The sequence below is a fragment of the Gekko japonicus genome, unplaced genomic scaffold (genome assembly GCF_001447785.1).
Source record: "Gekko japonicus isolate JY-2015 unplaced genomic scaffold, Gekko_japonicus_V1.1 scaffold1004, whole genome shotgun sequence".
Classification (NCBI taxonomy): domain Eukaryota; kingdom Metazoa; phylum Chordata; class Lepidosauria; order Squamata; family Gekkonidae; genus Gekko; species Gekko japonicus.
The window spans coordinates 537,887-549,441 of record NW_015161430.1 but is presented as its reverse complement, the minus strand read 5'-3'; the positions used below and the strand labels follow the sequence as shown (position 1 = coordinate 549,441).

General features: G+C 46.7%; 1 protein-coding gene across 1 annotated transcript in view; it reads right to left on the bottom strand.

Moving 5' to 3' along the window:
- Positions 1 to 11,555, bottom strand: part of FER1L6 (fer-1 like family member 6) — a 160,532-nt gene that overhangs the window by 51,401 nt on the left and 97,576 nt on the right. Inside the window, exons 19-22 of the mRNA XM_015428956.1 lie at positions 10,333 to 10,519; positions 8,220 to 8,344; positions 2,878 to 3,012; positions 788 to 937 (exon numbers count right to left, since the gene is read on the bottom strand). Coding sequence (XP_015284442.1) covers positions 788 to 937; positions 2,878 to 3,012; positions 8,220 to 8,344; positions 10,333 to 10,519 — 597 coding nt within the window. The remainder of the gene's footprint in view (positions 1 to 787; positions 938 to 2,877; positions 3,013 to 8,219; positions 8,345 to 10,332; positions 10,520 to 11,555) is intronic.

The window sequence follows — 11,555 nt, the reverse complement described above, 5'->3', positions numbered from 1 at the left end:
GCAAGGAATTGCAAGTAGATAAATAGGTACCACTTCGGTGGGAAGGTAACAGCGTTCCGTGCGCCTTGGTGTTTAGTCATGCTGGCCACATGACCACGGAAACGTCTTCAGACAGCGCTGGCTCTTCGGCTTGGAAACGGAGATGAGCACCGCAACCCTAGAGTCGGATTTGACTGGCTTTCGAGCAAGGGAGACCTTTACCTTTACCTTTTACTGTGTCACGAGCTGAACTCTGATAAAACCAGGGATGAGAAAGGACCTAAGATGCATCCTGCTGCTTGTTTTGGGGGTTTTTTTTACCCGTTATGTCCCTCGAAGAGTGTTGCTCATCAGAACAGCAGCTGCCTTTTTGGCTCTGGCTCCGACCTGGTGGAACACTTTTCCGAGTGAGATCAGGACCCTGCGGGATCTGCTTCAGTTTTGCAAGGCCTGTAAAACAAAGATGTTCCACCAGGCTTTTGGTTGAGGCGATGGGTGTCTCATTATTCTGGCTTCCCCTGCTTCACCCCCTGACCTGGTATGTTCAGCGGCTGCGGGGGGTGACCGCCCACTGCCCTTTCTTAATCTTAGGCATTTTATAGACCCATAGGAGCATGCTCCTAGGTCTATGGGCCGTCTTGGTGTGCTTAATTTGTAGAACTGTAGAACGTTTTTATTGTTTCATCTGTATTTTTAATTGTTTGTGAGCCGCCCTGAGCCCTGCGTGCAGGGAAAGGCGGGATAAGAATCCAATAAATAAATAAATAAATAAAAATAAACATGGATAAAGAAGCAGTGCTCAGCTCACCTGCAGCAGCTCGAACGCAGCCAGGAGATCTCCTCCAGATAGATTCCCGCAGTACACTGGGTGATAACAAAGTTTCGGTGGTTCATATTTCTCCCCAGCCAGTGTCACAACAGGGGAGGCCACGGTGGAGCCGATATATTCTGATTTGCCCTAGAAGTTTAAAAAACAAAACAGCACATTATCATTTACCTGAATGGTCTTACTGGACGTCATCTCCAAACCATCCTGATCATCAGAACTTCTAATACACAGAAAGGCTAGACAGGGACACAGAGTTACAATGACATAGGGACAAAGTTGACGTTCAATGAGGGCTATGTGTGATGCAATCCTGGTCCTTAGCTGGCGTTAGAGAGTCATCAAGGGGTGGAGGAAGCAGGAGGCATGAACCTCCAGAGTCTGAGGAAAGACCCAGCATGCAGGACTGCACAGAAATAAGGTACGAAGCCCTTAAAAGAGCCAGTTCTAACAGTCACGCACAAACAGTGGAACAGGTAAAGACTTATCCTGACCCGGGGCTTTTCTGCATTCTCATTTTACTTCCTGTTAAGTTCCTGTTTCTTTAGGTTTTCCCCCCTGTTCTGCACATGCTTTGCTCCCTCTAGTGGTCGATTCAATAGCAATCAGCTTTATTTCCAGTTTATCTCTGCAGTTTAAATCTGCAGGGAGATAAACTGGAAATAAAGCTGTTTGTTATGAAATCGGCCACTAGAGGGAGAAAAATACATGTGGAACAGGAATAAGCCCAAAGAAACAGGAAGTTAACAGCGAGTAAAATGAGAATGCGGAAAAACAGTGGGCATCTCTAGTGCCTTATCTGGTCAAGGAAATCCAGACCGATTCCCCACAAGCAGCTGTGCCGCTGTCGCTCTTCTGTTTCCCCCGCTTGCATTTGTCAGTTTCACACTATTCACCGTGCGGCTGCATTTTGAGCCGCAGCTCCCCTCGATTTCCCCCGCGTCTTCTCGATCCTTGTTTTTTGAGATTGAGAAGACACGTGGGAAATCGGGGAGAGCTGCGGGTCAAACCATGCAGCAAATAGTGTGAAATTGACCAATGCAAGCGGGGGGAAACAGAAGAGCGACAGCGGCATAGCTGCTTGTGGGGAATCGGTCCCAGAGTGTTGCCTGTGTAGGCAGAGTCATTGGTAAATACGGATTGGCAAGCACAGGTAACCCGTGTAGAATTTGGAGCACTGAGAATCTCAACTAAAGCAACACATAACAGTTGAGATGATGAGCTTGGAAACATGTGCCTGGCGAAATTTCAGAACACGAATAAGCAGGACTCCCGGTAATTAAAGGAAGGGTTACCAACCAGTCAATATTTTACTCATTTGACCATTCAAACAATGTTCTGCTGAGTAGCAAGTATGGGGATCCGAAAAGCAAGTGAAATCCAGTATTCTGCCACGTTCCACTCACAGGTCATCGTATCTTAACAGGGGCCACTCATAACCCCAGTATGTCTGCTCTAGCTCCACCATCTTGGCTTCAATCTTGGTGCACCAGATTATGTTCTGACTCTGCCTTCCTGGTACAACCTGGGAGATCAGGTGACTGATTTCAAAACTACTGATTTGCTACCTCCACATTGTGGCTAGAAACAGAATATATTGTACAAAAGACTCGTAAATATGCATAATTTGTCTGGGCATCCCAATACGACACAAATACTCCATTGAGAAGCACCAGAAGTTATCCGGCACACTTAAGAGAATTTTTATTTTGATCTTTGCAAATTCAATACTGCCCTGACAGGGATGGCTCAGGCTAGCCTGATCTTGTGAGATCTGTGAAGCTAAGCAGGGTTGGCCCTGGTTAGTGTTTGGATGAGAGACTACCAAGGAAGCCTGGGGGTTGCTACACAGAGGCAGGCCATGGCAAACAGCCTCCATCTCTTGCCTTGAAAACCCTATAGGGTTGCCGTAAGTAGGCTGTGACCTGATGGCATTTTCCTCCACCACCACCATGTTCAATACTATTTTACCATAGGAACAACTGTAAGAATGACTATATATTATAGCAGCATTGTTATTGTTTGTTAATGGTAACGTAACATTTCTTAAAAGGAAAGGGAAGAGTCATTACCACTGCATCGTCATCGTATAGCTCTACAACGACCACTGGGGGAAATTCGGCAATTTCTTTCCCATCTCCGTGAAGCATAATATTATTAAACAGTAGCATTTGGTTCCAGGTCGGAGACAGAGTCTGTTGAATGATCTAGTGGTGGGGGAAAGCAGTGTATTGAGTGAAGCAACACAAATACCAATAGAACATGCAAGATATTTGTACTCTTCTCATGGGCACAGTGCCAAACTACACACGAGATCTGCCATCGGGATTCCCTGCATTTCTTTAAAGCAGCTGCCAGGATGCAAGGAAGGAGTGTGGATCAGAGATATGCTGTGGAAAAGCTGAGTTTTTTTAAATTTAAATTTTTTACAATTTTTCCATCATAACCAAAATCAAACTTAATGCAACATTAACTAAAATTAACTCATGATCTTACATTGCTTTTTCAAAAAAAATAATACAATCCATAAAACAAACTTTTCTTCTCTTTAACCACATTTTGGTACAACAAACTAACATTAAAAAAAAATTAAAAACCTGGTGGAATGAGCTCCCGGAGGAGATCCGGGCCCTGCGGGACCTTGTGCAGTTCCGCAGGGCCTGCAAGACGGAGCTCTTTCACCTGTCTTGTGAGTGGGCCCCGCCACTACCTTTACCATCACCACCTTTACCATCATTACCAACTGGCCCTGTGAAGAGTGAACGACAGCGCTGCGTGGAGCGGGCACCATTGAACTGGGAGTACCATCTTTGAGATGCCATCTTTTATTGAAGACTGATTGAAACATCTGGAGCACTTGGAATATTGTAAACGATTGTTTTTATGTGGTTTAAACTTATTTTATGTATTGGCATTTACCCTATCTGAGAGCTGCCCTGAGCCCACTTGAGGGGAGGGAGGGCTATAAAGTAAAATAATAAATAAATAAATAAATAAATAAATAAATAAATAAATATCATCTCTTGATACAGAGGAAGAAGAAGAAGAGAAGAGATTGGATTTATACCCTGCCCTTCAGTTGGAGTCTCAGAGCGGCTCTCAAACTCCTTTCCCTTCCCCTCCCCACAACAGACACCCTGTGAGGTGGGTGGGGCTGAGAGAACTCTGACACAAACTGCTCTTTTTCAAGGACAGCTGTGCCAGAGCTTGTGACTGACCCAAGGTTACATCAGCAGCTGCAAGTGGAGGAGTGGGGGAATCAAACCCGGTTCTCACAGATTAGAGTCCGCACACTTAACCACTACACCAAACTGGATTGTTAGGATTAATATTATTTTCTGCCATATAGCTGATGAAGGGAAAAGAGGAGCTAACACTTCCCCTGTACCACTTTCTCGATTTACATTGCCACCCTCCAAAGAGACAATTTGTTCTATAAAGTTTATAGGCATAAAGTGTATAGGTACTCATAGACCATCACCTTTGCATGACTGCATCTATTGATTTCAATGGAACCTAAGCGTATTTATTTATTATTTATTTACTTCATTTATACCCTGACTTTCTCCCCACGTGGCTTACATCCTTCTCCTCCATTTTATCCTCACAACAGGTTGTGAGCCTGTGATTGGCCGAAGGTCATCCAGCAAGCTTCTGTGGCAGAGTGGGGGTTTGAAACTGGATCTCCCAAGTCCAAGTCCAGCACTCTAATCACTACACTACTCCGCTAGCCCTGACCTGTATAGCCCAGGCTAGCCTGATCTCATCAGATCTCAGAAGTTAAGCAGGGTTGGCCCTGGCTAGTATTTGGATGGGCGACCTCCAATGAATACCAGGGGCATGACACAGAGCCAGACAATGGCAAACCACCTCTGAAACATCTCTTGCCTTAAAAAACACCACAAGTCTAGCTTGCCACCTACTGGTGCACAATGCTAAAAGAGCTAGAACCTCTCGCTGCCAGACAATCTTAGGATCTCCTGGCTATAGTACACACACTGCCATATGATAATGATGATGATGATGATGATGATTACCACTCTGCTTTGCCAGAGTCTCTCTGAATTCTCTTGTTTTATGCTAGGAAATTCAAAATCACACAGCTGATTATTGGTTACTCCTGCCAAGAATATGAGCAGTTCTATTTTTTTTTAAATGTCATTGTGCATCTATTTCCTAAAAACATTTCTCCCAAATATTGATATTATAAATAATCCAGGATGCAACTGCAGAAAAGGGTGTCCTACTGATTCTATTTTAGCCATCGCTAATTTGTGTTCTTCTTTTAGTTCTCTTTTGTATACTCTTAGCACTTTCTGCAATTCTGGTAAACATGCAAACATATAAAGCTAATTTACACTGAATCAGACTGCTGGTCCATCAGATCCAGTACTGGATACTCTGACTGTCTGAGGTGCTCCAGAGCCTCAGGCAGAGATTCTTCCTAGCTCTGAGATCTTCTTTAGCAGAGATATTGAGGATTGAACTTTAGGTGTTGAACAGTCATATGAACACATAAAGCTGTCTTAAAGAAGAAGAGGAGGAGGAGACTGGATTTATACCCTGCCCTTCAGTACCTGAAGTAGTCTCAGAGCGATTTTAATGTTGTATATGCCATTAAAGGTTTATTGATTGATTGAGTCTCAGAGCGGCTTACAATCTCCTTTCCCTTCCCCTCCCCACAACAGACACCCTGTGAGGTAGGTGGAGCTGAGAGAGCTCCGACAGAAACTGCTCTTTTTCAAGGACAGCTCTTGTCAGAACTATGGCTTGCCCAAGGCCATCCAGCCAGGTGCATGTGGAGGAGTGGGGAATCAAACCCGGTTCTCCCAGATTAGAGTCCGTGTACTTAACCACTACACCAAACTGAATCACAACCTTGACCCATCAAGGTCAGCATCTATTCAGACTGGCAGCAGCTTTCCAGAGTTTTAGCCTGAGGTCTTTCACATCTCCTACTATTTGACCCTTTAAAAAAGAGATGCCGAGGACTGAGCCTGGGACCCTCCCTGTTCTGTTTTCTTTCACCTAGTGAGCGAGCCAGCCCTGACCAGTAAACATAAAGACAAGGGGATTCCCTGCTCCCAAATGTGTCAGTCTTTGCATGTGTGGGCCTGGATTCCCCTTTCCCTTCCCTTTCTTTTTGCAGAGTCACAGAGGGAGGGGTTGGCAGACAGTGAGCTCAAAAAAAGCAGGTTTTGCTTGTAGATGCAGAATGCATACAGAATACACAAATAAGTAAACTGGAGGGGGGAAAACCAGTGCAGAGGGAACGCACGCGACTGCGAAGTCAACCCTTAAGACTTGACTCCTCGGATTCTCCGGAGCAAGCTGTCAGTGCAAAAAGGGCCTTGGACTAATTCAGAAAGCAGTGAAGTAAGACGTGCATATTTCCCCTAGCAAGGCTTTGCAGGATTCAAAATTAGCCTTAGTAATGCTCCTGGGAGTTTAGGTAAAATCATTAACCACCCCCCCCCCAAAGATACATCATTAGTACCTCAACATTTATAGGCCATCACTTTAGAACTGATTACATGCATTTTCCAGCTCACTCTTAGATGCACAGTCACTTATTAGATCAATTAAGTAATTAACACTTGCAGCATATGGTATACATCCGTAATGTTTGCTAACCTGACTGGGTCTGCTTAGCGTACAAGGACGCAGCTAATCCAGAATGTAAATTCTCAAACATCCTGATAGTTTATGTTGCAGATTATGAATAAAGATTTGCTACACAGCCATGCCTATAAGGTTTATGGTACGGAGTGGTTCCAAAAGGCCCAGCTTCCTTTGCCTTTGACGCATAACTCTTAGCCTTTCTGCTAGTCCAGACCTGGATAGCCCAGGCTAGCCCGTTCCTGTCAGATATCCGAAGCTAAGCAAAGTCAGCCTTGGCTTGTATTTGAAAGGGCGACCTCCAAGGAATACCAGGGCTGCAAAGCAGAGCCAGGCAATGGCAAACCACCTCTGAAACATCTCTTGCCTTAAAAACAAGTCTAGCTCACCACCTAGTGGTGCATAACGCTAAAAAAGAACTTATGGCTGCCAGACACTCTTCAGATCTCCTGGCTATTCTACACACAATGCCATACAATACTTACAATTTATTATTATTATTATTATTATTATTATTATTATTATTATTATTATTTTGCCTTTCTGCTTGATACATCTCACTGAGCTGGATCACTGGGTGTGGCTCAGTGATGGAGCATCTGCTTGGCATGCAGAAGGTCCCAGGTTCAATCCCTGGCATCTCCAGCTAAAAGGACCTCCAGCCAAGAGGACCACAGTAGTGCTGGAGTGAGAAACTCAGCATATCTGGACATTGGGGAGCGCTACATCATTCTAAGTGCGTACAGGTGTTATCTCCTTGAATGGGATGCCCCTCTTTGTCTTAACCTGGGAGCTGCCCTCTGATCCCTCCTCTCTCTCTCTTTGTCCTCTCACTCCCTGCACATGGCCTTCCATGGAGACACATGTCTCTGCAGGTCACTCCTGTAGAGACAGTGCCCTCATACTCCTATACACATGGTGACAGACAAGCTGGCCATTTGTGATAGGGGAAGTAGTCTTTTCGGCTCCTTTCTCTCCTTTGACTGCAACCTGAATGTGAACTGGATCTACTTGAACAGAGCAATATACTTCTTGGGAGATTTATTTACTGCACTCAGCATCACGTTTCTATGACTGGGCAAAACTCAGCTACAGTAATCAAAATCCCAATACGTAGATGGGGTGAAAGACTTCAACCTGAGACCCTGGAGAGCCACTGCCCATCAGTCAATACTGATCTCGACAGACCAATGTCTGACGCAACTTCATGTGTTCATGTGGATACAATCCCTGGGTTTTGTTGTGTCCAATTCCTATGTCGGTACACAGCATTAAAAGGTAAAGGGAAAGGTTCCCTTGCTCGAAAGCCAGTCGCATCCGACTCTAGGGTTCAATGTTCCCTGTAAGGCTGAGACCCTGGAGAGCCACTGCCCATCAGTCAATACTGATCTCGACAGACCAATGTCTGACGCAACTTCATGTGTTCATGTGGATACAATCCCTGGGTTTTGTTGTGTCTAATTCCTATGTAGATAGGTAAAGGTAAAGGTTCCCTGGCTTGAAAGCCAGTCGAATCCGACTCTAGGGTTGTGGTACTTATCTCCGTTTCAAAGCCGAAGAGCCAGCGCTGTCCAAAGACGTTTCCGTGGTCATGTGGCCGGCATGACTAAACACCAAGGCGCACGGAACGCTGTTACCTTCCCACTGAAGTGGTACCTATTTATCTACTTGCAATTTCTTGCTTTCGAACTGCTTTACCTATACATGCTTGACATACATGGGGAGATTGTTTCTCTAACGAACAAGCAAGCAACCCCCTCCCTCCCAAACCCCACTATTTGATTTTCATTCTTACCTTTGTGGTCTGGCAGTGCGAAACAAAAGTGACTTTGGCAAAGGGATCTGAAAGTCCACTGTTATCAGCTGCTATAAGCCCCCTGGCCTGATACATGTGAGCTCTCAGCTGGAAAAACAGCTTGTCTGGGGAAAAAACAGAGGTGAGAGGTCAATTATCAGTGTGTGTGTGGGGGTAACCCAAGTGGTCCATCCTGCCACAATACAAAAGAGTCAGGGAGGAGGCTGTTGAGTCCTCTTTTAGTTCTGTGGTTCCGTAGTGGATCAACCCATGCAAAAATTGAAGGGAAGAGCCAGAATCATAATCCTAGAATAAGTTTCCACAAATAATTCTTCTGCAAACGAATACTCACAGCTGATCTTAGGCATGTTTATTTAGGAATCAGGCCCACTGATTACTCCAAAGTACCTGCAGTTCTCTGTTGACAGGGGAGCATATTCCCATGACCGGTTCAACATGGGGCAGTCACAGGGAGAAAGAAAACCTTAGCCCAGACTGAGTTGCGGTTGCTTCCAGCAAATGCTGAACAATTAAGTGTTCCATGACTACTAAGGTTACCATCCCCTTGATGGCCAGCGGGGGGAGCCCCACCCCCAAAGAGCCCCATCACACCCAATGTACCTGGAAGTGAGGTCATCGTGCTGGGCATGTCACGCGGGGGACGCTCTAGCATGTGCCTAAAAACTCTATGGTAACCATACAGTTTGTTGCTAAATTCTAGAGCATCCCCTGCGTGACACTAATGCCTACTCCCAGTGTTGGTCAGCACTGCAAGGAGGGGAGGCAAGAGGGAACATTTCAGTGAGCTGGATGAGAACTGAACATCTCTCCCTGCCCTGTTTAGAGGCACTTGGGGGCAGGCAGAACTGAGAACATCTGAGCCAAATAAACAAGAGCTGTGCAGAAAGTCTGTCCCGCCACCTGCTGCAGGTATTTGGTGCTTGGAGTTGACCAGAGATGCAACCCAAAAGGATAAGAACCCCTTTGGCCTGTGATTTGCAACCATGGACCCGTGTGAGCTGTTCCAGCAGAACCAGCCCATGATGACCCCTTAAAATGCCAAGTGGACCCCATTCTTTCGGTTCATTAAGGCTTCCCTCATGCTTACCACAGGGGCACATTTGCCTTTCTGCGGCTGCCTCTCATGCCACTGTGGCATTGCTTGGAAGTCTGGGATCACGTGGGTAGGGCCAGTTGTTTAGGTCCTTCCAAGTTAATCTAATCCTATCCTAGCCACCCAACAACTGGGTGAGAAAAATCACAGAACTGACACATGAACATGGACATGAACAAAGGAAACTACGTTATACTGAATCAGACCTTTGGTCCATCAAGGTCGGTACTGTCTACTCAGACTGGCAGTGGCTCTCCCGGGTCTCAGGCAGAGGTCTTTCCCATCAACTACTGCCCGTTCCTTATTTTTACCTGGAGATGCCAGGGATTGAACCTGGAGCCTTCTGCATCCCAAGCAGATGCTCTACCACTGAGCCATAGCTCAGTATTTATTAATTTAAAACATTTATTAGCTGCATTTCTCCCTTGTGGAACTCAAGGCAGCTTACAATATAAATACAAAGTCTTGTGGGAAGAACCCCTGGAACAGCGGCTCCTATGGCCCTGAAGTAGGGCTGCCAAGTGGGGGTGGGGGGTGGGTAAACCCCCACTTTGGAGGCCTAATTTCTGCCGCCGCGGAATCAGGCCTAGGGGGGAACCCCGCCCTTCGAAGCACAGCGTGGCTGTGTCACCGGAGGCGACGCAACCACATTGAGCACGTTTGGGGCGTGGCCCCGATTGTCGGAGGGAAAACTCTATGGTTTTCCCTCCGACGATGGGGGCCACGCCCCCAACGTGCTCAACGTCACTTCGTGGATGTGCTGGCGGCGCGCGCGTCGAAGAGCTCCCGGATCCCGGCAACGCTCCCCCGACGGTAAGCTTATTACACTTGGCAACCCTACCCTGAAGTAATGCACGAAGAAGTCCCAACAGGTCTGACCTCATTATAAGTTACATGACTCAAATATATGGTTTACAACAGCCCTTTGCTGACGCAACAGATTTAACTAGAATAGATACCTTACTCGTATCCTCACACCTAGATGAAAATATGTCTTACTTTTGTAGGCCAAACTGACAGGCGGAGGGGCGGCGTGGTGTCCTGCACTCGCTGCGGAAGGTGTTTCTGTTTCGTATCCGTAAGGTAAGTTGTCCAAAATAGCGTGGGCATATTTCGTGGAACCGAGCCACAGATAAACGTCAACTTTTCCATGGACATTCCAGCCAGGGGGCCGTTTTCCTGGCAACTGAAGGAGCAAAAATGTGAGACCAAAAAGAACGAAGTTAGAGAGGAAATGACGTATTCGTCTCCTTCTTCCAACGTGGCGTTCAGGACAGATGTTCCATTTTTATATCCACAAAACCCTCTGGAAAAAGTCAGGCTAAGGCTCAGATGACACCAGATGCTCAGCTGGTGTGACGCTTTCTCTTGATGGATTCTTTCCTTAGTGCAAAGCAATCTGGGGAAGGGTGCCTCCTCTATTCCCTTCCTGTCCTTTGTCTGCTCAAAACTGACCTTCCCGGGTTGCTTTGCTCTCATGGGATGGAGGGAAATACATTCAGTGTGAGACCTGAGCAGGACCACTTGGTGAGCTCTGCAGCTAAATAGGGATTTGAGCCCTGACTTGGATGGCCCAGGCTAGCGTGATCTCATCAGATCACGGAAGCTCAGCAGGATTGGCCATGGTTAGTACTTGGATGGGAGACTACCAAGGAAGTACAGGGTTGCTACACAGAGGCAGGCAATGGTGAAGCACTTCAGTGCGTCTCTTTCCTTGAAAGCCCTACGAGGTTGCCTTAAGTCAGCTGCGACTTGACAGCAACACAAAGGGATTTGAACCCACTTCTTCTCATTCTGAGCCCAAGATTATGCAGTGAGCTTCATGACTATGTGGATCAAGATGGGTCACAGAGGTCCCGTCCACACGAGGGGATTTGGGCCAGTTGCGGGCCAGTTCGGGGGCGGATCAAAGCAGCGCGATCACACCACAACATCTGGGAAGCGTAGCTGCGACTTGACAGCAACACAAACAAAGGGATTTGAACCCAGTTCTTCTCATTCTGAGCCCAAGATTTTGCAGTGAGCTTCATGACTATGTGGATCTAGATGGGTCACTGAGGCCCCTGCCACACGGGGGGAAATTGATGCGGCCAAAGTGTGGCTTTTTAAAGCCGCACCAAAAGAGACACGCGGCGGCGGGATCAGACGGATCCCGTGAGCCGCCGCGCAGTTGCTCCCCGGCACGATCAGATGCCGGGGGGGGAAGCGACGGAATGGAGCGC